The following is a 27,955-nucleotide window of genomic DNA, read 5'->3' on the forward strand; positions in this document are numbered from 1 at the left end:
TATTTTTAAAGAAGATTCTTATGTTTCATTGCAGAAGTAATGCAAATTAAAAGTGTGCTTCCCTGTGACATTTCCCCATTTCTAGCTTATAGAAAGCAGAACATTTAATTTTTTTCCTGCAAAATAAGCACAAGAAGGAACTGACATGAGAATGTGCAGCAGGTTTACTTATTTGGTAAATAAACCTTGAGGAGAGATGAAATCCTGGTGCATAGGGAATTTCTGTAGAGCCAGAATGTGCCTAATTGTCTATCTGAAAGATACCTATTTAAAGCAAGAGGTTAAACATCAAAGAGATTACATGAAGACTGAAAATCATTGGACAGCTAGATTGCTTCCTTCCTAATCCTGCAGTTATTTTTACAACATCAGCAACGAGGGACAAAGGAAAGCAATTTCACATCTAGGAAGCTGCCCTTCTTATTGACTTAGCAGTAGAGTTCACAAGCACAAGAAGTCTTCTTATTGCAGAGGTCATTGGATTGTTGGTGTAATGTTGGAAGAAGGGAACAGCTTTTATTAAATGTTTCATTGCAAAATGCTATGCTACAAAAAGGCCTTCAGTTCAGAAAGCTGCTGAAAGCATCAAGGGAATGAATGTATAGCCCTATCCATGTTTTAACTGAATTTATGTACACTAAATGTGCAAGAGCTAGTGTGGTGTTGTGCAATGGTTCTCAACCTTGGGTCCCCAGAAGTTGTTGGACTAAAATTCCCAGAAGCCTACACCACTAGTTGTGCTGGCCAGGATTTCTGGGAGTTGTAGTCCAAGAATATCTTTGGACCCAAGGTTGGGAACCACTGGTGTAGTGGATAAAATATCAGACTAGGATTCAAGAGATCTGAGTTTGCATTCTTGCTTAGCCATGGAAACTCATGAAGGTTGGCAGTGGTAAACTACTTCTTAAACACCTTCAAACACATACATCAACAATCTGCTGTGGTCCCCATATGTCAGAAGCAACTTGACACCACATAAAAACATACTAACTATGGAAAGATGTGCATTAGCCCTCCTTTAACTTAAAATAGTGAAGATGTGTGGGGTGGAATCCTGGACATCATCTTTATGATCTCCAGTGACCATAACTACATATAATGGTGGATCTACATTTTGGGCCCCTGAAACTTGGATTGTTATGGGGGGGGGCCTTCACAACCAGCAACAAGGTTTGAATAACCACTGTTATCTTCTTCAGTGAAGTTGTTCCATAACAGATCGGCACAATTTTTTTAAAAGTGTGGACTAAAGTTGCTTCCAGGGCACTCTGAGATTACGAACTCTGAAACTTAAATTTCATTAGTTTTGTAGTATTTCTGTCCCTGAATATGAGGGCTATGTCCAAAGTCACTGGAGATACTGACTGGGCAGTAGCTGCACCAACTAGTACTGGCATACATTTTGGTGGTGAATTGCTATACAGTACGTTGAGAAGGCACTGTTGGCATTTGCTGCTGCACATTGAGTCATACAATTGATGTGCAAATGCTACAGTCTTAATTTGTGACAATTTGTTGCTGATTTTATGCCAAAGGAGTTATGCCAATAGGTACAACTAACAGGATTCCAGCCACCATTTCTCCATTTTATCTTGCTTTTCTGTGAAATCTCTATCATTAAAAATAAAGACAGTCCAAACCGACTGCCTATGAATAAACCCAATCGTGTGACTTTAAGGAGTATAGCTACAATCCAATGCATAGTACAAGGAAAGGGGGAATAACTTCCATTTGAAGCTGGTGTGTACTTCTGGATGCAGAGACTCAACTTACAAAACATATGGAACCATACCAAAAGATGTTAGAAATGCAAATACCCTTCCATGTATTTAAATTTCTACCACTGAGCAGCAACTCCAGGAGAGGAAAGAAGATAAATATCCCAACTCCTTTGTAAACTCCCGCCTAGAGTGGGCTAATATGTCCAGATAGGCGGGATAGAAAATAAATAAATAAATAAATAAATAAATAAATAAATAAATAAATAAATAAATAAATAAATAAATAAATAAATAAATAAATAAATAAATAAATAAATATTTCCCTACTCATCTGACTTTGTTAACTGATCTGATCACAGTAACAACAGTAAAACCTGAAGATGTTGTTGTATCATATCATTCACTTGCCACAATAAAGAGAGCCTCCTCATTATTCCGATCCCGTAAAACCATATTCAATTATTAACCATGTGTGTGAAGCTGTATGCAGTAAGGGAAACATGCTAGCCCCACCCCATTCTGTCATCCTGTTGAATGAGAAAATGTGGTTGCCTGACAAAGGGGAGGGTGCTGCATCTGAGATGTGCTTCTGCATGATCTAGAATCCCAGTTCTGCAAAGGACTGACAGTAGTGTCCCTCTCTTCAGTCAGTTGCATTTTGATATCCAATATGATGGTGGAGGGGATGGTTCCTTTAATGTGCAGGAGTCCCACACATGGCCTTAACAACTGTGTTGTGCTTCTAAGGTGATGTCATCATTCCTGCTCTGATAAATTGTTCCTACACTCCAACACTGTTGTAGTGGCTGTTTTTTATATAAGAGGGCAGTACTTATCAGCTGTGTGGGGGCCCTTCTGGCTTCTTAGCATTTGCCACACTGCATCAGGTTCTGGTACTGGACCTCATAGAATCTAAAGCACATTTGTTACTTGTATTTCATTAGGATATATAGTATCATGTCATATCTGTCTACAAATAAAAAAAGGGCAGCCAGGATTGTGAGAAGCTTACATAAAGGCTAAAATTTTCAAAATCAATGAGGCTGTTTATGTTGGTGAAGAAGACCTGTGTTGTACATTTCTTCTGGGTACATAGTATTTATGCTTTTGATACTGTACATGTCTGTGTAACAAAGTATACCAATTTGCATTAATCATGTTTCAAATGTTAATGCTATCAGGAGATGAAATTAGTGCCCTGACTCATTTCTGATGTGGAAGAATCTGAATCCCAGCCATATATAGCCCAGATGTACTATTTCTCAGTTGCAAAAAATATTATCAGGAGCTGTAAATGCACTATTTTTAAACTGAAGATATACACTGGCTGTCAAATGCATGCTTTTAGAAGTCTTATGTATACACACATGTTGCTGCTTCGTTTTTGAAGGAATCCACCATATTATCAGGTTGGTGTTATCATTATTGTTGCTTCCATTGTGCAAGTAATTCATAGACTTGTGTGTTGTTAACCTCTATCATGTTAACTTCCAGCAGTCTAGAAAAACACAGGGTTCCTTTTAGTGGCCATTTCTGATATTGTGCTTTGACAATATTTATAAAACTACAAAAAGGGAAAAACAAAGAATACAGTGGTGCCTCAACTCACGAACGGCCTGACGTACGACCAATTCGAGTTATGACCAGCTCTGGCCGCAAAATTTTGCTTCGACTTGTGACTGGAGCTTCGAGTTATGATGGGAAAAAGGGCAGGGAATTCAAATTGCTAACCACTGGTAGGTGAAGAGGCTGCTTCTTTGTAGCTCTTTCCTCCCAGTGGTTAGAGAGTGTGCGTTCGGAGGAGGCTTCGGACTGCCTGGTAAGGTGCTGCTTTCTGCTTTTTAAAAACTGCCTGTTCTGGGTGGGTTTTGCAGTGTGGTTTTGGGCTAGGGGGGTTATGTTTCTGATGGGTCTTGTAGTCTTTGTTTTGGGGGTTTGCTTTTCAGATGGGTCTTGCAGGATTTGTTTGCTTTTTGGGTCCCCCCCCCCCACTTCCAATGGTTCTTGCAGGGTTTGTCTGCTTTTTTGGGGGGGGTTGCATTTCTGATGGGTCTTGTAGGGTTTGTTTGCTTTTTGGTTTTCTTTTTCTTTTTCTTTTCTTTTCTTTTTTTTTCTTTTTGCACTTCCGATGGGTCTTGCAGGGTTTATTTGCTTTTTGAGGTTTTTTTCCCCTTTGGCTGGAACAGATTAATCACATTTCCAATGGGTCTTGAAGTGTTTTTTGCTCCTTTTTTTGGTGATTTTTCCGCCCCGGCTAGAATGGATTAATTGTGTTTCACTGCATCCCTATGGGAAATGGTGCTTCGACTTATGACCATTTCGAGTTATGACCATCTTCTGGAACAGATTAAGTTCATAAGTTGCGGCACTACTGTATTTTTTTTTCCACTTAGGACTAAAGAATGCCCTAAAACCTGAAAGATCTGTTTTAAAATGTCTGTAGAAATGTTTTCAAATGCATTTACAAAATAAATACTGACAGAGGTTAGGTGTTACTCTTTATGCTCAAGTAACTAAGGTATTACTCATTAAACTTGAAAAAAAAATTGTAGCTAATTACATTAGTGGTTACAAAAATAATTTGTAACTTATAACTAGTTATTCCCAGGCTGCGGTCATTTGAGTTGAAGTGACTGTTTCTGATGATCCATGTATTCAGAAGTTCTCTCTCTTATTTAAGGGTGCTAGATATCTTATCTTATAATATCTTATAATAATATAATATTATTATAATATCTTATAATAATCTTACTACTGCAGTGAAATTCACTTGTGAATTGGACAACTGCTTTTTGCTTTTAGCTGCATCTTTTCAATATCCATGACTGACAAGTGGAAATTGTTGGTAGAATTCTCACATGGCAATTATGTCCAGTTGTTTCAGAACAATAAGTTTGTTTCCATTAGATCTTCTTTTTTATGAGAACAAAGAGCCTGGGACATAATAAAAATAAATAAATCAAACAGTTTCAGCAGTCTTGACATACAAGTTTGATTGTATTTTTAAAGTCTTTTAGAGGCCAGTGTATTTATACTTGCAAAAATTGATGTCACGCATAGTTAGCAAGCAATGTACCATGTTACAGACCACATCACTTTGTAGTCACTTGCATTAAAATCACTTAATAGAGCATAAAAATAAATATGCTAGAATGCTGCAGCAAGATGTTTAGATTCTCTTTGAATACCTTTGATCTTACATTTATAATCATAATGTTAAAATGTGTGCTAAAGAGCCTGCAATAATAGTAACGAGTACTATGTGAACAAAAGGTTCTTAAAGCACATTAGCTAATCCATGTAATGAACCTAACAGAAACAAAGCAAATGAATTCAAAATATGTCAAAAAGATGTAAGCACACTTGGCAGGTGTCCTCAAAAGATCTTTCAGTGTGTGCCATAGGCATAATGTTTATACAGTACATGGGTAGTGTAACAATTCTTAGCACAAAACACAAGTGAACGCACAAATGCCCAGAATGTTTAACAATAGCAGGTTATAGCTAAGAACTAATACCAAAGTGCAAGCTCACTCAGGTGAAACCAATGCTAAAGCAATATCTTTTGCAAAGAAATGAACATAGGAGTCAGACATAGAGATGAGGGATCGCCACTGCTCCAGATGTTTTTGCCTTCAGTTCCTATTAGCACCACCTAGCAAGGCCAACAGTAAGAGAATATAGGAGAGAGGAATAAGAAGTAGTGTATTTGAAATGTATACGTTGCATATATGTAATTTTTGATTCATGGGAATGGCCATTTGGTGTCTTGAACCCAAATATTTATGTTATTTTGGTTTAGTGTAGCTTCCTTTCTAATAATGCCGTTTCTGCCACTGAAAAGCTTGGAATCAAGCCCTTTTATTTGATTCCATAGATGTCTAACTTGGAGTTTTCTAGGAAGATTCTTAGGTGAATTTTGCTCACTTTTTTTGCACGATGAGATGCCCAGTTTAAAGCACCTATATTTGCCAGCTGTATCTACTGGGGGGGTGTTTTAAAAGAAAAAAAGCTGCTGTTTTTTCACCTGGTATGATTATTCTGGTATGCAGATTCTGGAATGCTGCTATTTCTTCTGGCACTGGACCATGAGCGTTGTAGAGACGGCATTCTTGGATTTCTTGAAGCAGGTCAATTACAGGTCACTAAGAGTTTCCTCCAAGTAGTTGATGGACTGCTGTGTCCATCCAAAGGTAAAAAGAGTAGTTTTAACACTCAGATTATTCTGGAATACCAGGCAGGGGTATATAAAATGGGGATATGGTTTTAGAAGTTAATGAAATATTCTGAGGACAAATGGAACTGAAATTGAAGTCCTGTCTGGAAGATCCAGATGAGTAACAACAAAGGAAGCACCTAAAACCTTGTTTAATAAAACCGATAATGTGTTTAGAGAGTGCCTCAAGTCAAAGTGACTTCCTTACTGATTGTAGTTTTTTGTCGAATAGGAGGATATTGAAACATCTGTTTTCTGTAAGTGACTTATGAGGAGTTATTTTGTGATTTTAGCCAGATTGGGATGTTTTCACTAAACTTAAAAGAGGAAAACTGAAAGATAAGCATTTAAAAATAATTAGTGTTATCTTGGTTCAATGTACATATCTGTGTACCTGTAATAGTAAACATAGCCTTATTTAAATATCTTGCTGAACTGTCTGAGCCCTGTCCCTTGGTCTTTAGAAATTCTTAGTTATGATCAATCTTAATTATATGACTTTCACATGTTAACATATAAAATGTATATGTACAGTTCTGGACCAAGTCCACCCAAGGTAGCAAACAAAATAAAAATATAAAATATAGTAAAAAAATTAATAGAATTTAAAATAAAATATACAAAAAGCCATCCATTGAAATGGAAAACATGGAAATAGTCCCAAAGCTACATCCATGAAATAGCAGTGGGCTTGCCAGGTCTCAAGCATCAGCTGAAGTCTCAGAGAATTGCTATGCTATTCTGGGACACCAGATAGGAAAACAAATCTTGATTCTTGAGACAAGTAGTATGGAGAAGTAGAAAGTTTTTTTTTTAAATGTAAGGTAGCTTTAAATCCTGGATATCTTTCTCCTCCCATTCCTAGATGGCCACTGTGGAATCACTGACTCAACATAAAAATGCTTGTACATGTGTTGCACTTGCACAACATGCCAGATCATCAAAAAGACAGGAGAAAGGAGAGGGGACAGGAAGGAGCCTGGTAGGTACTTACTTTGGGGCCGCCTAGAGTAGTCTTTTAGACCAGATGGGCGGGGTATAAATCAATCAATCAATCAAACAAACAAACAAACAAAATGTTGTGCTGTCATGAATCTTGTGTCCTACTAAACAAGTCCTGGCAACAGGGTCAAAGAGCCTAGATAGAGGGAATGGTAGGGTGTCGATGAGCCTTCAATAAATTCCATGAGAGCCTGAAAAAAATTCTCATTTGTCATAATTACTATGGGGAAGGATATCTGTGAAGATTCTCAGTTATCAAGGTGAGGTTATCTGGAAGCTGAGTCATGGAAACTGTATTTCTTATTGAAATGTATCACTACTCATCCAAGTAGCTTTTTTGGTAGGAGACTCCAGATATATTGGTTTTACTTCCCCCTGGTCTGAATAGGCTCATTAAATGGACAAAGGGCAGGGGGTGGGGGAGTGAAAATCCCACTTCTGCAGTCCTTCTCCACCCATTGTGGAGGAAAGGATATGAGCCCTAGCAGGATTGGTGCTACAGGGAAAACTACACAGGATATGAGCCTTATCAGGCATGACCACCAAAGTTTATCTCTTTCCTCTGTTATTGTTTTGTTATGTGCCATCAAGTTGCCTCCAACTTAGGGCAACCCTATGAATGAGCAATCTCCAAAATGCCCTGTCCTCAATAGCCCTGCTCAGAAAACCCAAGCCAGTGGCTTGGAACTGGTCCCCCGTGGATATGGGGGTCCTACTGTATATTAAAAACAGCAGTAAAAGAACCTCCACAGTCTGTAAAAGCCATGATCCTTAGCCCTCGGTGAATAATCATGTTTTAATCTGTCAGAGGATTGAGAGACTTGCAGTCCCAGAACACCTGGGTTGCCCATGCTTGGTAACTACTTCTCTAAGGAGACAGAGTTCCATAATTGAGCTACTTACTATAGCTGAAAATGCATTTTCTTGTATCTCCAAAGAATGGATCTTCCATGGTGGGACATGGTTCTCCTGAGCAAATTTTAGTGATTAGGCAGGTGCATATAGGGAGAAACACTCCCTCAAGTATTTAGGTCCCGAGCTATTTCAGGTCATTATCAACACTTTGAACTCAGGCTGGAAGTGTATTGGTAACCAATACAATTCTTTCAGAACAAGGGTTCCAAGGGCTAGCAGTCTAGCTGCCACTTGCTGTTGCATCCATGTCATCTTCAAGGTCAGCCCTACATAAGTGCACTATGGTAATCTAAATGGGAAGGGGAAGTTACCAGTGCCTGAACTATTGCAGCCTGGTTGTCTTTGTCTGGGACTGATCTTGCCTGTAGAACAAAATTTAGGTTTCTAAAGTTGTGAGAAGGGGTTTACTACTGCCATATTAAAGGTGGTGGAAACTTCTAAGAGAAACATTGACTGACCTTACTTACTTACTTACTTACTTACTTACTTACTTACTTACTTACTTACTTACTTACTTACTTACAGTATGTACTCTTTTTTTATATACTGTATCAGGAAATACACTTGTGCACTAAGAGCCTCCAAGCACAGTGTATAAAAACATGATTTAAAAGCAAATCCAAAACAATTTTTAAAAGTAATACTAAAAACTTCAAAAGCGAAGGCCAAAAGGAACACTGCAAATTTGACCATGTGATGTAGCTGAAGTCCTCTGAAGATGCCGGCCACAGAGACTGGTGAAACGTCAGGAAGAACAACCTTCAGAACACGGCCAAAGAGCCCGAAAAACCCACAACAACGATGTAGCTGGAACTTGATTCTGAATCATTGAGACTATTACATTCAAATTGGGACAGATATAATTAAATTTTCTGGAGTAGAAGGCCTACAGATTGGTTACAGTGAACATTTAAGGTAAAGGCTCCATCAGTATCCATTAGTCTCCTCCCAGTTTTTTCTATAGATGTGTCTTTCTGTCTGCATGCAAAGTCTTTACAATGTATACTCTTCAACTTCTGTCTGTCTGTCTGTCTGTCTGTCTGTCTGTCTGTCTGTCTGTCTATCTATCTATCTATCTATCTATCTATCTATCTATCTATCTATCTATCTATCTATCTATCTATCTATCTATCTATCTATCTATCTATCTATCTATCTATCTATCTATCAAGCTGGGGATATACTCTTCAGCTTTTAAATCTTTTCTTCCCTATACTGACAACCAAATTCCAAAGCCTAAATCAAGTTGCTACTCCAAAGTAGAGTAGGCCATTGAATCTGTTCTTTGAATTCTGTGTCAATGCTTATGTAAGTCCCTTTAATTCAGTGGGTCTACTTTAGTTGGCACTTTGAATTAGATACAAAACCAGTTTTCACGACATTAAAAATAAGGATGCTTCTTCCATGTCTGTTCATCAGTTCCAATCGTAAGATAACTATTTCCTGTTGATTTTCACAGCATTCGAAATTGGAAACCACTGCTCAACTTCCTATAAATACCTTGACATTTAATGTTAACCCTGTGGAATTTTAAGGGGTTTTGCCTTGCTGCAGATCTGGTGCCCTGGGGCCTTCAAGGCAAAGAAGATTACCAGTGCCCTTTGGAAGCAGAGGGTGTGGGTGTTCTGTGACATTCCAGCTGACTTGAGTGCAGATTCAGGCTGCTGTGTTGATATAGGTCTAATAAGCCTGGGACTGATTTCCAGTCACTTTCCTTCCCATTTCTTTCTTTAAGGTGAAACAGTTGCTGTGACATCCATTTCCCCTCTGCACTGGTATGATTAAAATTATTTTTATAAATACTTACGTGGCAAGTCTGTACCTTCTGAAAATGTACTGAAAAATAGTAATGTTTCAGGAGAAACATGTGATATATTTACACAGAAAAAAATGTGAAGATGTCTCCATATGATAAGGAGGCAATTGCTATTTGATGTTAGATTATTAATTTGGATCCCATTTGGATCTAAATTGGCTCATATATGTTGTGATATATACAACAGTGTTATACTATAAATTGTAATAACGAAATCCAGTTTGACAAATTTACTTAATAAGTTGAAACGTTTCACTAATCATCCAAGTAGCTTCTTTAGTCTGAGGAAAGTTGGTAAGAGATCCCTGATATATCTTCCACGTTGGTTTCCCCTCCCCCTGGTCTGATTAGGCTTCTCCATGGTCTGAAACCAATGTGGAGAACATATCAAGGATCTCCTATCAACTCTCCTCAGACTAAAGAAGGTACTTGGATGAATATCGAAATGTTTCAACCTAATAAGAAAAGTCCAGTTGCCATGACTCAGCTTCCAGATAACCTCACCAGGATGACTGAGAATCTTCACAGATATTGAAAGATGCTTTAAGGACTGGGCAATGTAGAAGGGTAGCAAAGATGCAGGGTGTATAAAGAGAATGGGAAAGGAGCCTGAATTCCTGTCAACACAAATGTGGGTGAAATAAAAAGATTCCACGTGTTTGTTTTCTTGCTAAAACTGAGTTATCGTGAACATTCCCCTCCAAAAGAGTTTAACCTCACAATCCTTATCTGCTTTGTCCCTAATGAGTTAGCAAGAACTCCTTTGGTGAATCAAAGATACCTTTCACTTTAATAAGCATATACATAACCTTTTTTTTTCCTTTGAAGGATAACGGACACTGAATTCAATCACAAGCTCACAGTTTTGTAATCTCCAATATAACATGAGGTTTTAATAAGCCTCCCGTTTGCTGCACACATGTGCTTAAGTCTGCCTGGAAACGAAATCAGCAGAGAGAAGGGATTACTTTAGATTACCCTGAAATATGCATTGTTTGAAATGGCCTCTGGTGACCAGCTTTCATGAATGGCTGATTTTACTTGTGGGGCACATCATCTGGCTTAATTATATCAACATCCTTTTGTGTGACAAGTGCAATTCTTAGTGAGCTGAAATATGAAGCTTTGAAACAAAGCAAATTAGAGGTGAGAAAACAAAGTTAGGAAAGACTGCGCTAAAAGCTCATGCCAGCACTATTTGTAAACATTCTTTCTGCTGAAAGATATATATGAATGTACTCTTTCATGTCACATATGGTTAATATAAACTTAAAGCATGATATATTTTAAATTTTGATTGAGTCTGTAGCTAGCTGGCACAGAGGTGCATTCTTTACCCACTTCCTGCAAATACTTCTTTGCTCCAATATTGAAATAAAGCACAGCTCATATTTAGCTTCTCAGTATGGTTTCAACTGTGAAGGAACTTTCTTTCTTTAAATCAAAGCATTGCAGAATTCAAAATAATGGACACACATGAAATATAGGCAAAATTAAAAAAAAACAATTAAAATGTCAAGACATCAGACTATTTTTGGAACAGAAATGGTCAGACCTTGAGATATATGCAGAAGCTTTTCCTCAGCTTCAGCTGTTGTCCCCCGGTGTGTGTGTGTGTCGGTGTCCATGAAGTGGGTGGGTTCTGTGCTGTTTCAGGGCAACACCTCTGGAAATGAAGGATTTTCTGGCCACACAGCATTGCCCGAGGGATGCCCCAATGTACTTAGAATACCTTTCCACTCTTCAAAAAGGCTCCTTCTATGTCTCCCACTGTGAGGGATTAGAATAAAATAATAATTCCAACCATACTTCAAACTTATTTCCAAAAATAAAGGAAACTATGTTAGTTTTTAAAAAATTAACTACAGTGGCTTTTGGCTTAGGTTCTTATGATATCACAGTGGTGGGGCAGGCAGAAATAGGGGGACAATAACTGCTTCTTGGACAAACGGTTTCTGGAAATGGCTACAAAGGGAAACCAAGTAAGTAGACCCAGTTCTTGGTCAAAACATGACTAATCAGGTAATATGGCAGTGTGAGGATGAAAACAAACAACAAACCTTTGTGCAGAAGTGTTGCCAGTAGCATCATGTACCCAGCAGCTTCAGCAGTTGCTGCCATTCCTGCTTTGGCTTCCATCGCCAGTGGCCTTATTTATGTCACATGTAAGATTTTCCCACCATTGCTGAGGCATCCTCTCCTACAAATATAAGTCTCCATCCTCACCCTGTGCAGTTCCCCATGAGATTAATTTCCCTGCTTAGAGACCTATAGAAACACATATGTAGCCGTTCCATGAGATTTCCGTCAGTATCCCAAGACTTGCTATTTCTCTTTCAAATCCAGAGGAACTTCTCCATTTATGCAAGTACATCATCAAGACTAGCTATCTTGCCTGTTACTTCATATATGACAGCTTGTGTCTTCTCATTCAATGTTCCTTATTTTGCAGCATAGAGGTGAAAGCCTTCCAGTCGATGTTGGACTACATTTTCCATCAGTCCTATGCAGCTTAGGCAACAGTTGAGAGGTCATGGGAAGAACCTGTCTTCCAGCAGCTTCTTCATGGGCTCACTCTACAATAGTACAACCCTGGCTATACTGTGGTGGTGTACTGTGAAAAATCTGCTAGCTACTAGAATTTCTGCACAATAATGATTCTGGATTCTAGATGGTATTTGTGTTGAGTGCATAACTAATTTCTTCTTGTCCAGCTGGGAAAAGTAACAATTTTTGAACTATACCCTATTAGCTATGCTCATTTGGTTTTTTTAGGGAAAATGGGGACGTGGTGGCGCTGAGGGCTAAACCGCAGAAGCCTATGCTGCAGGGTCAGAAGACCAAGCAGTCATAAGATCGAATCCACGTGACGGAGTGAGTGCCTGTTGCTTGTCCCAGCTCCCGCCAACCTAGCAGTTCGAAAGCATGCAAATGCAAATAGATAAATAAGGACCACCTCGGTGGGAAGGTAACAGCGTTCCGTGTCTAAGTCGCACTGGCCATGTGACCACGGAAGATTGTCTTCGAACAAACACTGGCTCTATGGCTTGGAAACGGGGATGAGCACCGCCCCCTAGAGTCAAACACGACTGGACAAAAATTGTCAAGGGGAACCTTTACCTTTACCTTAGTATCCCAAAGTTTTTTTTTTTTTTTTGTGGTTCTGTGAATATTTCCCAAGGAATGTTTAAGAAGGGTATGCACACAAAGCCAGAGCAAAGTAAACAACAATACTGATCAACACATTTGCTAGTGATCAAAAACAATTGACAGATTTTTGCTTGTTAAGGTGTTACATAGTATGTACACTGCAGTTATGATTGCTCAGAACACACTTTTCTGTTTCTGCAGGTATGTTTGGTTTTTGTAAGAGTTTATGTGGTAATTTCTTGTTTGTGGTTATTTATGGAAAATACAACCTATTTATTAGAAGGTTACAAATCCCTGCTCCCATAGTTAATATAAATTATAGTCGGTATGTGCATTAATTTATCCCTAGGCATGGGTTAAAACATTGTAATTGCAGCCAGATTAAGTCTTGAGGTGAGGAAATAATTCTGATTGACTGGTAAATATGTTGTAGATCAGACAGATAAATGCTAGGCCTAGATATTTAACTACATTCTTTGTATTCAGTATAAATCCAATGCTTTACAACTAAGATTAATGGATTAACCTTTAAGAGGAGGCAGGAGATCCTGCTGTTTCTTGATTTGCAGTACTGTAAATGCATTCTCCATGGTGAAAAGCTTGATATCCCATAGGGAAACATATGGCTGTTTTGCTATTCGTGATTTGCTGAAAAGATTATTGTTATACTTGTTTTCCAAGGATGTAAAGTCAGTGAAGATTTGAAAGGTATTTTCCCACTAATAAAAATCTGAAATACTGTATGTTTTCCCCTTCCTATGGTGGAGCAACAATCTTGACTTTCAGCAACCATACATTTCCAATAGAGAAGTCATCTTCTGTACTAGTAAACCTTGTCTGACTTATTATGTAATCTTACACTTTCAGAATGGTTTATTTCATGAGTTAGTTAAAATCTTTAGTAGTTCACCTGTCCAAATATAGTTAGGGGTATTTCTCTCCACGCTGCATTCATTGAAGATCAGTTGATGTGCAAGCAGGAAAATTAGATTCCCTACCTGCCCAGTGATTCTGACATTTTTGTATATGCAGATCACTAGAGTTTTACATGGGAGGCCTATTTAGCTTAAGGAATTTTTAAATCCTTAAAACTACTTTACTGCAGAGGAGAAATATGAGGGCTCCTGGGCTTCATTACCTCATTGGTCAACTGATAATTTGAAGGCAGTGTATGAGTGTGCATTTTGTTGGCATAGCATGATAAAACATGTAGATACAAGCAATTTAAATTACATGGAAGGTGATGGTAGGCAAATAGTCCAAGTGTGTATCCCTGGCCCCACTTGTCTCTTCCAGATCTGCATGCAGATTGGCACCAGCCTTCCCTCTCTGAGATCACTTACTGAATTTTCTTGATCCTCTTTTCATTAAAAGAAGCACATTGGCAAGCATGAGGGGTGTCTGTAACTATATTTAGTAGTCCTTTTCTCTCTTGCATGGTTCTTACATGAGTTGTTTATTTAGTAAATAGCAAGAGTTTTTGTTTTACCTAATGCCAGTAATGGCTTGCATTTTAGAAACTGGCCATATATGTGTGTGTGTGTGTGTGTGTGTGTGTGTGTGTGTGTGTGTGTCTGTGTGTGTGTGTGTGTGTGTATTTGACTTCTAAACTGTCCATCTGATCAGTGGTCACTCTTGGTGGTGTACAGCAGTAAACAATATGAACACAAACAAATGAACATGTGATTCAGCAAATACAATTAAGAATTAAAATTACAATTGCTTTGTATTTATTTAATACTAATGGTTTTTTATTCATTGTGAGGCATGTGTTAAGTTTGGTCCTTAACGTTGTTGTAAATATCTGGGCTCACATTTTCCCCATGTGCTTTCCTAGTAGATTGACCAGTCAAGCCAGGTTTCAAGTTCCTGGGCAATGCAGCTCCCAAAGATCATTGATCTGGAGGGCAATCCTTCTTTAAAAAAAAAAAAAAGTATACATAAAGTGCTAAACATTCCCTCCTGTGCAAAATGAGAGAATGGCCAGAGGTCTCCATCACAATGAACCTTCCCATTTTACGTTAATATTTCTTTTCCAGTAAGCAGGGGCATCCCTGGCCAGACTACTGGAGGGTCGCAGTATTATGGCCACTGAGACTTGGAAAATTCATGTGGGCTAGGTCAGCCATCGCTGTCCTAGGCCAACTGTGCCTATATTTATATTCAACATATTCAGTCATAACAGAGATGGGCACGAACCAAGCTACAGCCCTGAAAAAACCATAAACTGGGCTGGCTTGTGGTTCAGTTCATTGTTTGGTTTATGGATATCATTTTGCTGAAATGAAATTAAGCACCAAACTTTTTTTGTCCGACACTTCATTTTGCTTCGACCTGGTCCTCTCTTTCTTCTTGTCACCTCCTTATCTGCTCCTGCCACCTCCTGTAGGGGGAAGCGATTGGGGACATTAGGTTTCCCTCCCCCCAGGCATGACACCGCCATAAAAGGAATCATGAACCTTTTTTTTTCCTGGGGTCCAATCCATCATTTTTCTGGTTTGTGCCCATCTCTAGTCATAACATGTTGAATACACAGAATTTTGGCTTCTTTGCACATTCATGCCTAGTACCCCTTCCTGTCCTTCTTGCTTTCTCCCACCTGCAACAATGGCTCAACTGATCAAAAGTGAACAAGAGAAGAAAAGCATCTATCTGAACCCAGGGTGCTGGTTTCTCAGTTCACTAAAGAACAAGAGTCTGAGACTAGGCTTTGTTTCTTAAGTGTTATGGAAACAAAGTATACTCCAGATTTGGAAGGAGTTTTTGCTTCTATCAATTTTTTTGTATATATTTTGATACATTTAAGAGGAGTTAAATGGGGTCCTCAGGCATGCTCCTAACCTAACATTCTCAGCAATTTTGACCCATTGTATCTGGCTGTGGCCACTGAGCAAGTGGTGGAAGCTCTTGCTTGTGACTGAAAGCCTGACCATGCAGGAGAAATATGCGGAAAATACTATGGGTTTGAGACAGGCTGATTCACAGTTTTCCTGTTGATCACACCATGCAATAGGAAATGCAAACCAGCCCAGAGTCCCAAAGCCCCAATCCATAAATTCTCCTCCCTGCCAGACACCCTTCTACTTTTTAAAAACATTGAATCCTTTTGCATAAGCTCAAAACTGTGATTGCTTTGACCTAATGCAGAAAGGAAAGACCAACTAAATGCATGCACACATGTGCACACACAGCAATGATTTGGCACTTGCCTTATGAGGGAGGATGAAGTAAGTGCACACATACATGCAGGCAGCGCTAGCACCCACTTTCTCCACAAAGCCTTTTTTCCCAAGTTGCTTTTTTTAAAAAAGTTTCTCCTGGGTGGGCAGAGCTACAGTTTAACAAGCTCTGGTTAAGATATAAGATGAGGAAATAGAGTCAAAGAAGCAGGAAAAGCCCTTTTAAGATAGTTCCTTTGAACTGCACTACCTGCTTTTAGGTATCCTTCAGTCTCAAGAGACTATGGTAATGTGCTCTGTATGGAGGACTTGGAACAGTGTCTAGTGTGGCTGAGAAGGCCAGTTCGAGAGTGACAATCCCTTCCACACTGAAGACAAATACAAGCTGTCCCCTGTCCAGCTCCCTGATTTTGCTGCTTTTGGGACTGCCTCTTTACCTTGGCCTGCTGGACAAGAGTCTTTTCAAATTGGGAGAGGCCATGGTGCATCCCCTGCCTCCAGGCAGAATGCTCAGATGTCAGAGTTTCCCATCTGTTGAGGTCCATTCCTAAGGCCTTCAGATCCTGCTTGCAGATATCCTTGTATCGCAGGTATGGTCTCCCTCTGGGGTGATTTCCCTGCATTAATTCTCCACACAAGAGATCTTTTGGAATCCGACCATCAGACATTCTCACAACATGGCTGAGCCAACGTAGACATTGCTGTTTCAGTAATGTATACAAGCTAAAAATTTCAACTCATTCTAGGACTACTCTATTTGGAACTTTGTCCTGCCAGGTGATACCAAAAATGCATCAGGAGACAACGCATATGGAATGTGTTCAGCTTCCTCTCCTGCTGTGCACAGAGGGTCCAGAACTCACTGCAGTACAGGAGTGTGCTCAAGACACAGGCTCTATAGACCTGGATTTTGGTATATGCCATCAGCTTCTTATTGTGCCATACTCTCTTTGTGAGTCTAGAGAACATGGTAGCTGCTTTCCCAATGCGTTTATCCAGCTCGACATCTAGAGAGAGGGTGTCAGAGATTGTTGAGCCAAGGTACATAAAGTCATGAACAACCTCCAATTCTTGTGTGGAGATTGTAATAGAGGGAGGAGAGTCCACGCCCTGGCCGATGACTTGTCTTTTTTTAGGCTGATTGTTAGTCCAAAGTCTTGGCAGGCCTTACTAAAATGATTCATGTGTTCGCGAAGGCTTTCAGGGCCAGGATCTAATGGTTGTTGTGGGTTTTTTGGGCTCTTTGGCCGTGTTCTGAAGGTTGTTCTTCCTAACGTTTTGCCAGTCCCTGTGGCCGCGATCTTCAGAGGACAGCACTCCGAATTCCCTGGTGCAACTTCACATGTGAGTTAATTTGCATTTCCCTTACCATGTAGTCACATCCTGAGAGAAGGCAGGACCCAAGAGGTTCCCGAACAGTGCACAGGGTCTTAAGCTGCTAGAATCATTTATTTCTACAATTTTTTCTGCGGAAAAAATGAATCAGTCTGGTTGAGTATTTTATTAAATTTGTAGAAGTGTAGGTCAGTTGAAATCACTGAGACTTGTGCAGAGCTATGAAAGTTATTTTTGGACTCTCTTGTAATCAAAAATGTAACTTCTCACAACTCTTATTGCAGAATTAATTTCTTCAAAATTTGCATTTATATGGAAAAAGCTGAATGCCTGTGAAATGTTTCAGAATGCATCTGCTGTCAGCCTTACATCTTGGGGATCTGCTGAATACAGTACGTGCATGCCTATACAAAAAACCATTTATATTTATTTTTGCATGTGGCGTATTTTTCAGTTGCAGGCAATATGTTTTCATTTACCTTTGGGGAAGAAAGGCAGCTTGTAGTCTCTTCTTAGTTCTTGGACACTGCACAATGCCTTACGTTCACTTAGCATGTGTGAAGAACAAGGCTTCTTTAATTTTTCATGCTTTTGACTATTTCTCAAGGACAAATTGCAGTGTCTCTGAGGACACATGTAGACCAGGGCAACATATCTAACACAAACACTACAGTACATTCTTGTGTCCCCTGTGAAGCTCTATATTTTTCAGGGTTGGTTCTCTGCTTCATTTTCTTAATACTTAAGAGGACACATTTTTAGAGAATGACAGGTTTTTATAAGGTCATTTTATAGTGAAGTAGAATCCATGCAATGTGGCAAGACATGTAGTGAGTAGCTAGAACTGTGTAACTGTGCGAGGTATGAGCCCTTCTTCTGATGACTAGTGGAGTTGTGAATGCACCCACATGTGAAGACTGCATCAATGTGTAAGTCTAAGCTCCCATTCAATGTGTATAGATCAGCTGAATCAACTCTGACAATCAATGGGCTGACAGATGTTGCAGCCAGATCGCCCTCACATACAATGTGTATAGATGTCTGCATACATAATGGGGCTGTGCCTATGATTAGGAGAGAGCTTTTAGTTCTCCAGAGCTTTTGGATTGCAACTTCTGTGATCCCATACTATGAGCCATGCTGGTTGAGACTTTTTGGAGCTGAGTGTCTAAAAAAGTTCTCTGTGTCTAGTGGTGTCTGTTCCTTACCAAAGCTTTTTGTTTTATCTCTTGTGTACCTTGAATCTACAGTATTTGCATTTTTGTCTACCAGTTGAGTATTATACCTTGTTCTTCTAAGTCTTTCCTTGATTTCATACTTAAGTGCTGTCAAATCCCATCTTAGGGTTTCCAAGGCAAGGAAAATATTTAAGGAGTAGTTTTAGTAGTGCCACACGCAGAGAGAGTTTTCATGGCCCAGTGGGATTTGAGTAGAGATGGGCACAAACCAGCAAAATGGTGGGTTGTCTTGGTTCATTGATCATGGAAGTCTACAAGCCACAAATTTCTTCCCCAGCAAACCATGAATCAGTTTGTCAGTTTATTGGCCCTATAAAAGCCGGGCCCCCTGGCAGCTAGAAGCATCCACTGTTCCTCGCCTCCTTCCCATTGCCCCATCACTTCCCTACCTTTTGTTGCCACTGCCTCCTCCACTGCTGCGATCTTGAAAAGCAGCTGAGCTAACTTCCACAGGCTGGTGGTTTCTGCACATGCATGCACCTCTCAGCTGAGAGGCTGGCACATGCACAGAGGTAGCAGGCTGGAAGCTGGCTGGCTGCCGCTCCAAAAAAAAAATCAACAACTTGAAAATCGCTAAAAATTCATCACATCGTATTCATTGGTGTCTCATTTGATGAACATGAACTGTTGTTGTTTAGTTGTTAAGTCATATCCGACTCTTCGTGACCCCATGGACCAGAGCACACCAGGTCCTCCTGTCTTCCACTGCCTACCAGAGTCTGGTCAAATTCATGCTGGTTGCTTCGATGACACTGTCCAACCATCTAATCCTCTGTCATCCCCTTCTCCTCTTGCCTTCACTCTTTCCCAACATCAGGGTCTTTTTCAGGGAGTCTTCTAATCTCATGAGATGGCCAAAGTACTGGAGCCTGAGCTTCAGGGTCTGTCCTTCCAGTGAGCACTCGGGGTTTATTTTCTTCAGAATGGATAGGTTTGTTCTCTTTGCACTCCAGGGGACTCTCAAGAGCCTCCTCCAGCACCACAATTCAAAAGCATCAATTCTTTGGCGGTCAGCCTTCTTTATGGTCCAGCTCTGACTTCCATACATCACTACTGAGAAAACATGAACTGAGGATTTAGCAATCAATTAACAATTTTCTAAAAATTTTCTGATTTTTTTACTTCATGCCTATCCCTACTCCTAGATCCCAGTCCACCACTATATCCACTGCATTAGGTATCCAGAGGATCAGAAACCCCCTGCTTCTGCATTAGGCAGCAAGTAAGCCATTTCAGCTAGACAGATTTGGAATGTGGTGAAATAGCAGTAAATTGTAAGTTACTGAATATGCCCTTTATTGTACTGCTGTAGATCTCTGTGAGGTTTTCTTTCTCAGGACCTGTAATAACATTACCAGCTTTGGACTCTGTGCACTTTGATTTTGTGGGGGAGGCGAGTGGTTATTCTGCCTCAAACAGTATAATACCTTGTGCTGGCCCTGAGACTTTATGAAGAACTCCTGGGGCTATGAAGAACTCTGGTTTTTCACAATGCCTGGTCATGTGAGAGGCTTATCCTTGTATAATTTACTAAGCCCTTGAATGAGGCTGAGGCAGAACCTGCCACTGTGATTCTAGCTCCATCCTTATGTTTGTTTATTTATTTTTAAATTTGTTTTAATTTGTCATCACTCCTTTAACATAGTGAGATCTTGGCAAGCTCTGCCAGTGCACAAAGTACTACAGTCCCCAAGTTGAGAAAGTCGACTGAAGTTTTTGCATGTAGCTTCCAGCAGAAGAGCAGATAATGCTGGGAGTTGTCTGTCCAAAATCACCGTTCCTTAGCAGCAGCTATTATTGCCTTGGTACTGGGTAGAGGGGTTAAAAAGACACTGTTTGCTGCTTGATGCATAAATGCACATGATAAGTGGGCTCCATGGAACTGTCCTGATCTCACTGGTGCAGGAAAAAATTAAGTGGGGAAAGGTGTTTTTCCCCTCCTGGAGACAGTCTTGAATTTGAGGAGTTAAGGTTTTTTAGCTTCACCCCATGCAGGAAGGGTGGTTGGTTTGTTTTTTACAGAGAGAGCAGGACGTTTCTAGGCTTTAAAAACCCACTCACTCTCCCCAAATCAAATTGGTAAAGGATATCTGGTCATTTTCCTTCCTTCCTTCCTTCCTTCCTTCCTTCCTTCCTTCCTTCCTTCCTTCCTTCCTTCCTTCCTTCCTTCCTTCCTTCCTTCCTTCCTTCCTTCCTTCCTTCCTTCCTTCCTTCCTTCCTTCCTTCCTTCCTTCCTTCCTTCCTTCCTTCGGGACTGCTGCTGCTACCTTTCAGGATGCTGGGGGTGGTGGTAAAATTCTGCCTACCCCACCAGATTTGCCCACCCTGATATATACAATTGTTCACCATTACATATATCCTAATGCAAAAAAAAAATCCCTTCACTGGGTATAACTTGAGTTAAGAGGAGAAAACCACACTGTGATTTACTCAGCCTCCCAGCAAGTTACTGCCACTGACATCACCGGTTTCCAAAGAAGCAGCCGTGTTAGGGCATAACCATACAAACCCAAGTTGCCCCAGGTTAATAAGAACTTTTCCATACTGCACCCTGGCATTTAAATTACTGTTGCTGTTCACACGGAAAGTGTGTTTCAAGTATCTACATTGCTCAACCTTATTCTCCCTTCCCCACTCTGCCATTATCACCATCAGCTTACCAAGTCCTTTTACCAGCATTTTGATAATTTCTTTTTAAAAAAAAATACTGTAATGTTTAGCAAAAGAAATAGTGCTGAATCAACAAGACATGGCAAACATTTGAATTACTGTAATCCTGTATCCATTTGGCAATATAGCACTAAACTGGGGGAGGGTGGATATTTAAAAGATCTACCCGGATCACCCGTGTGAGTCAGGACGTGAGGCTGAGGAGCCTGACGCCGAGGGAGGCCCGGAAGGAAAAGACATGAAATCAGGCCTTCTTGGCGGTGGCGCCTCGCCTCTGGAACAACCTCCCTCTGGAGATTCATGCAGCCCCCACGCTGGGTACTTTTAAAGTCTACTAAAAATATGGATGTATATTCAGGCCTTCCCTCCTGTCAATACTTGATTTTTCTTTTATTCTCTCTTTATTTACTACTTACTCTATTTTTGTATTGTAATTTGTTACTTATTGTCTTATGTAATATTTTTGTGTTATTCTATTGTATTTATGTTACACTGGAAGCTGCCTAGAGTGGTTGTATAGACCAGATGGGCGGGACGGATGGATGGATGGATGGATGGATGGATAAATAAATAAATAAATAAATAAATAAATAAATAAATAAATAAATAAATAAATAAATAAATAAATAAATAAATAAATAAATAAATAAATGCTATTTGCAAATTGCATTGTAGTTGTAGTCCTTTTACAAGCAGAAGACAGGCAAAAAGGTTTCACTTCTACACTCCACTCCACTCTGTGCACAATCAATGATGTTGTCTGGACAAACTCCCCATGTAGAATTTTAATGGATAGCAAGACTACCCTTCCCATGGAGCAATGAGGTGACTCCCAGGAAGCAGTGCGACTGAGGGGGTTGTTCCCTTCTGCTTTCCAGCCAAAGCACATAGAGTGAAGGAGAGGATGGTGTTAGGAAAGCCTCTCTTCTGCCTTCTTCTTTCTCTTCTCTCAGCCTCAGAAGTCTGCCTGAGGAATTATAAAACTCCCATCCCATCCTAATAATGGCCTTGAAGTACCGATACTAGAGATCACACAAGCCAAAACCAAGCTCACAAATCCTGCCAGCCAAATAAAATGTACTGCATAAAGAGGCAAAATATTGCAGCAATTTAAAGACTAGCAGATTTATTTCATTGTAAACTTTTATGGATTATAATCTACTTCTTTAGATACAAGGATATTTTCACTTTCTCTGTCTGGAGAGGTGGATTTTGATCCACAAAAGCTCACAGTGAAATAACTTGGTTAGTCTTCACAGTGCCACAGTATTTTGCCTTTTCCTCTCCCCCATCATGTTTTTGTTTCTGCCATCATGAAACTACTAGATAAGCTTTATGAGACCCACTCAGAGATACGGAAGTCTACTAAGAGTTGTTGCAGAGGTTTTCCTCAGACTTCAAGCCACTCCTAGGATTTGTATTAGCGAATGCTTTCACGGCCGTGTTCTGAAGGTTGTTCTTCTCAACATTTCACCAGTCTCTGTGGCCGGCATCTTCAGAGGAACGCACTCTGTGCTCTGGATTGCCATCAAACACAGAGTACTGCCCTCTGAAGATGCCAGCCACAGAGACTGACGAAACATTAGGAAGAACAACCTTCAGAACACGGCCGAAGAGCCCGAAAAAACCACAACAACCACTCCTAGGATTGTTGAGCCACATTGTTCCCAATGCAAACTTAGCATGTTGTAGCTTTGCATAGGCTATCTTTTTATGGGGCAACATTATGTGTATAATGCTAACCCAGGAAATGCATAATTTGGCTGTATAATGCTAATCCAGGAAACACTAAACATTTACTTATTTTTACTCCCACATACTCTTCCTTTTGTCTTATGCAACAGGAGTCCAGGGTTTGCTATTTAAAAAGGAGTCCAGGGAGACATGTCTGTTCAGCTCTTGCACTAAATGTAGGCAGTGGGTGGTTCATGGACTGGACCGGAAAATACTTAACTTATCCAGTCATCCTGTTCTTTAGTATAGTTGTCTCATAAGAGCTGGAGCAAACAGACTGAGAAACCAAACTATTTTGAGATGAAGAGGGGGGAGAAAATCCAACTCAGACTAATTACTGACTTCCCAGCCTACTTATATGAATGTCATGTAGTCAGGGCTATGGCATTTAACTGAGAACACGAATCCTCCAGCATCCTGCCTTTAGGTTGCTGTGATGTCAATCAGAGGTTGGAATGTTTATACACAGACAATGGAGCCAAGATTTCTCTGCTTACAGATGCTGGGGCTGATGTTTTTAAATGCCTTTACAACACAATCACCGCCTGAAGAGTGAGGTGCATTACACTGTTTATAGGAGACACTGGGAAGCTTCAAGCAAAGAAAGACAAAAAGAATCCTGTATTTAAATACTCACACATTCACACATATATTGTCCATGTCAAGGTCCTCCCCAAGGATTCCCATCCCTCCTTTGTACTTTGAAATGAGTGATGGGGACCATTTCTCCCCACTCCTTCCTTCTCTGCTATGCTGTGCTCCTATTCAATTAGTTCTGCTGATTTATCTCCTACTGGTTAATGTTGCATGTCTAAATATGAAGACTCAGGTGTGGGAGTCCTGGCCGTCTGATGAGTTGTGTTCCCTTCTCATTAAGGCCAGTGTCACTTCTTTTACAGACAGACTTTTTCCCAGGAAGCGAGACTCCTTCCAGCTTTGTTTGCAATCAAGCCTTGCCATTGTTGTTTTTAGGATAGAGCCAATTAAACTCTAAATTAAGTTAACATTATCACAAGTTCTTATCCTCTCAGTGGAGCTTCTGTCAACAGGCCAGAGAATGGGAAAGGAAAGTCTAACCTTTTCAGTCACCAGGCCAATCAATCATTGGCCTGTTGTGGGTTTTAGTCTGCTGAGCCCCCTCCTGAGATTGCATTAAGGCTCACAAAAGCAGGGCTATTTTGACTGGCAGTCATTGCAAAAGTGGGATAGGCTCAGTGAGCCAAATCTGCAAATGGAGATTTTGGGGTTGCTGTGTGTTATAGATGATGCGCTCAGTCCCCATAGGTGAGTGATGAGGGACAGCTATCTGGGCTTTCACAGTACTAGGTAAGATCATCTGGATTGTCACATAATGTGAGTTCTCTGTTAATTTTGCAAAACACATTGGATACCATAAACTAATTATTATGGTGCATGTTATGGCCAACAGCCTTCCCTTCATCTTTGCTCTAGAAAGGCTGGTAAGTTTACATAAAACAGTTGTGGCTTTTTGAATTTGGGGGGGTTTTTTTGCAGGTGCCCTGGGACCCAAAGGAGCACCTGTTATTTTCCAAGGGATTCTAGCCATGTTATAAAATTTGAGAAAGTAAAGGACAGCAAGCAAATCCATACTGCTCAGTTTTTCCCCCTTTTAGAAGACCTTAGTCTTGACACAATAAGGACATGCCTTCCTTCAAATTGAGTGTATTAGCAGAGGAAGCTTCTTTCTTTCTTTCAGTGCTACTAGGAAATATGTGCTAGATGAGAGACTGGCTTTTTAAACAGAGATGTACAAGATTATGAGTTTACATGCTTCTCTTAAAGAAGCATCTGTTGAAGATGTTTCAGCTATAATTATATAGCTGGAAATAAAGTTCTAACTGAACTCATGGGACTTACTTGTGAGTAGATACTATTGGGTTGTGCTATTAAAATACTTTTGAATGTCTAGCTTGGTAATGTCAGGAGTGTGTATGCATTAGTTTGGTTGTTTTTAAATGGATAATATAATAGCAGTAAAATATAACTAAAATGTGGGAGAACTGAAGTACAGGAATTTAATTTTCAAAGCAGATTTAAGCACAAGAGCAGCTTTCTGTCCTGTCCCTATATTTAATCCCTCATAAACCTAATCTAATTGAATCATATTTATATCCATATAAATGGGTGTAGATCAGAGCCTAAACCAAAGTTGGCCTGGGGAGGGGGGCTATGCCTATTTCTTCATGCGTTTTTTATCCCATGACATACTGCTATTTTGGCTATGAGCTGAGCTTTTTTGTTGTTGTTGTTGTTGTTGTTGTTGTTGTTGTTGTTGTTGTTGTTGTTGTTAATTCAATTTCTATACCCCCCCCCCCGGTCTGGCAACCCAGGCCACTCTGAGAAGTTTACACAGTACAATAAAACAAAAAAATAAATGGAAAACAATACAATAACAAGATGGTAATATGAAATAGTCAATACAATGTAAACAACTGAAAATGGTATCAATAAGACATTAAAATAAAATAATATAATGAATTGGCTCTGTTTCTATTTCTCTTTTTGTCCTTCTTTTCCCCTTCTACAGAGCTTGAAAATTAAAGAAAAACATTTGCACAAGGGCGTAACTGCAGCACTGAACAGATAACAATGAATCATTATTGCCTTGCACTGATGTGGACTGTACTTGGTACTGAACTGCTGAGGAGCCTCAGTACAACAGTCAAATCCCCGAGGTTCAGAGGACGTGTGCTGCATGAGCGAAAAAATATTAGACCAAACATTATCCTTGTACTCACAGATGACCAAGATGTGGAGCTTGGTGAGTTTATCATGACTGGGACCGTACTTTCAGCCTACTGTGGTTTTTGTTTTGTTTCATTTATATTTTTCATTTCTTTCTGTTTTAAAAAATTCTTTTCTGCTCTGTAAATTATTCTCTAGTATATTTGCCTTTTCTGTACAATATCATACTTCACCAACAGATTTGGAAAGTCTGTACCCAAAGAACATTTGAAACAAAAAACAAAAATAAAAAAGTGCCATTAATTTTCTTTGTTTGGTATGTTTTAATTACTCAGTTCTCATTTGGTGGAGAGGTAGCACTGTGGAATCAATATATGTGCTAATGATCACCAACCTCTGATTAAATCAAGCACTTTCTGTGAATGTGTGCTGTGAGCTCTGGGAAAGCAGGAAGCTGACAAAAGTAATTAATAGTAATTAATAATTGTGCGTTTTTCTATATAGTATTTACAGTTTTGGAACACCTGAGAGCAGTTCTCTTTCGTATATTTCAATTCCTATTTAATTTTACATTTTTAATTTTGATCTAATTTATGTACAACTAAAATTGATAATGACTTCTGGTCCTATAAATACTGTGTTGCAGTTGTTTGGAATACCCACAATGGTAGCCCTGATTGAAAGCTTGAAAAAGTTACTTCTCTGGGCAAAAACTGTTCAGAACATCCAGTTGTAGTGTAACTAGACATGGGCTATTTGTATTCGTATCCTTGTGGATACAAATATGAATAGCGGCACTAAGAGGTGCCGTGGAGCCCCAGTCCCTTTCCCCAAAACCAGCTGGTTTACTCACTGGTCACTGCATGGGGCTGAGGTCCTTCATCATCATGCCAATTTGGGAAGGAGCCCTGCCACTCATTAGCCATCCCCTTGCCAGAGTGGTCAGCTGCATAGGGAGGTGGGGAAGTGCCAATCAGGTTCCTTCCCAGATCTGTGCATTACTCATGAGTTTTGTATCTACATGGAACATACAAAATGAGTTTTGTATCTACATTGTATTCATTCAGAACATTCTGAAGCTGAGGAAGGTTTTGATGAAAGACCCACATGGCCACACTCTTTCTACATTTTAATTTGTGCTGCTATTGCTTCTTTTCTTTCTGTCACAGCAGCATTGCTCCAGAGTCCTCCATTGATTTTTTTTGTATACCTAAGAGACTGAGGTGAAATTTTATCTCAGTCCTTTTTATAAGAATAGTTGTTCTCATTTGCCTCTTTCTGTGTACCTTGAATCTGTTTTCCTTGACCTATAATAGCTTTGGCCACTGCCTTCATGCCCTCAGGAACTCCTACCCTGTTGATGCTTCATATTGTATTCAACACTGGTCTCTGAAGGGCTCCAGTTCATCTGCTTCCTAAACCAGACCATGGCTAAGTAGGGTGAGGAAGCCATCTCAGTAACAGATACAAGGAGTAAGAGTTTCTAACCCTTAAACATTCCTCTTGAATCCACCCTGGCCATATCCCTTCTGGTGGAAGGCAAATGTATATGTGCCATGCTGCCTGTCACACATCCCCTAAATGTTTCTGATGCCCTCAGGATGTGAAGGATACTGTCACATGGCCAGTGTCAAAGCAGGATTCAATTGCTAGTCCGGATTGTCTTTGTACATACCATTGGCTGATCCATTTCACTTATATGTAAACAACTGAAAATGGTATCAATAAGACATTAAAATAAAATAATATAATGAATTGGCTCTGTTTCTATTTCTCTTTTTGTCCTTATGGAGAAAAATAGCAGGCTAGCCCTAGCTACTCCTCACGAACTCTCTCTTTTTGATTCAAGGGAAGTCTGCACTGAGTCCACACTGCTAGAGTAGTACCTGTTAAGTATGTGTTCATAGCTCAGAGCATTTCTCCAAGAGCAGGATGCTGGTAAAGATATATATAGCAAATTTCTAGATTTGTCTCAAAGACGGAATCAGCAACACACATGGTCATATCCATCTGTGACTATCTGCATGTAAACATATTTAAACTGTCTCTGGGTATTGTTTATTATCAGCAAACATGTATGCTGTTATGAGTAGGATTTTATCATGTTGTAGTGCCAGCAAAGTGGTAATTTAAAAAAAGTGTGAATCTTCACTGTTTTTCTGATGCAGCAAGTCACAGTGATGCACCCTTGTTGCTGCCCAGATAAGTCAGTGTTAATGATATGAAGTATTTGAACAATAAGGCAAGTATCCTCCTCTACAACATGATTGAGA

At 39.8% G+C, this 27,955-nt stretch overlaps 1 protein-coding gene across 4 annotated transcripts in view; it reads left to right on the top strand.

The window, feature by feature from the left end:
• SULF1 (sulfatase 1) overlaps nucleotides 1–27,955 on the top strand; it is a 134,924-nt gene that overhangs the window by 36,294 nt on the left and 70,675 nt on the right. For all 4 annotated transcript variants that reach the window (XM_072999011.2, XM_020812507.3, XM_078393807.1 and 1 more), the window contains exon 2: nucleotides 25,525–25,758. In XM_072999011.2, the coding sequence (XP_072855112.2) occupies nucleotides 25,587–25,758 (172 nt within the window). In that variant the 5' untranslated portion in view covers nucleotides 25,525–25,586. The remainder of the gene's footprint in view (nucleotides 1–25,524; nucleotides 25,759–27,955) is intronic.

The sequence above is a fragment of the Pogona vitticeps genome, chromosome 4, assembly GCF_051106095.1.
Source record: "Pogona vitticeps strain Pit_001003342236 chromosome 4, PviZW2.1, whole genome shotgun sequence".
NCBI classification, from domain to species: domain Eukaryota; kingdom Metazoa; phylum Chordata; class Lepidosauria; order Squamata; family Agamidae; genus Pogona; species Pogona vitticeps.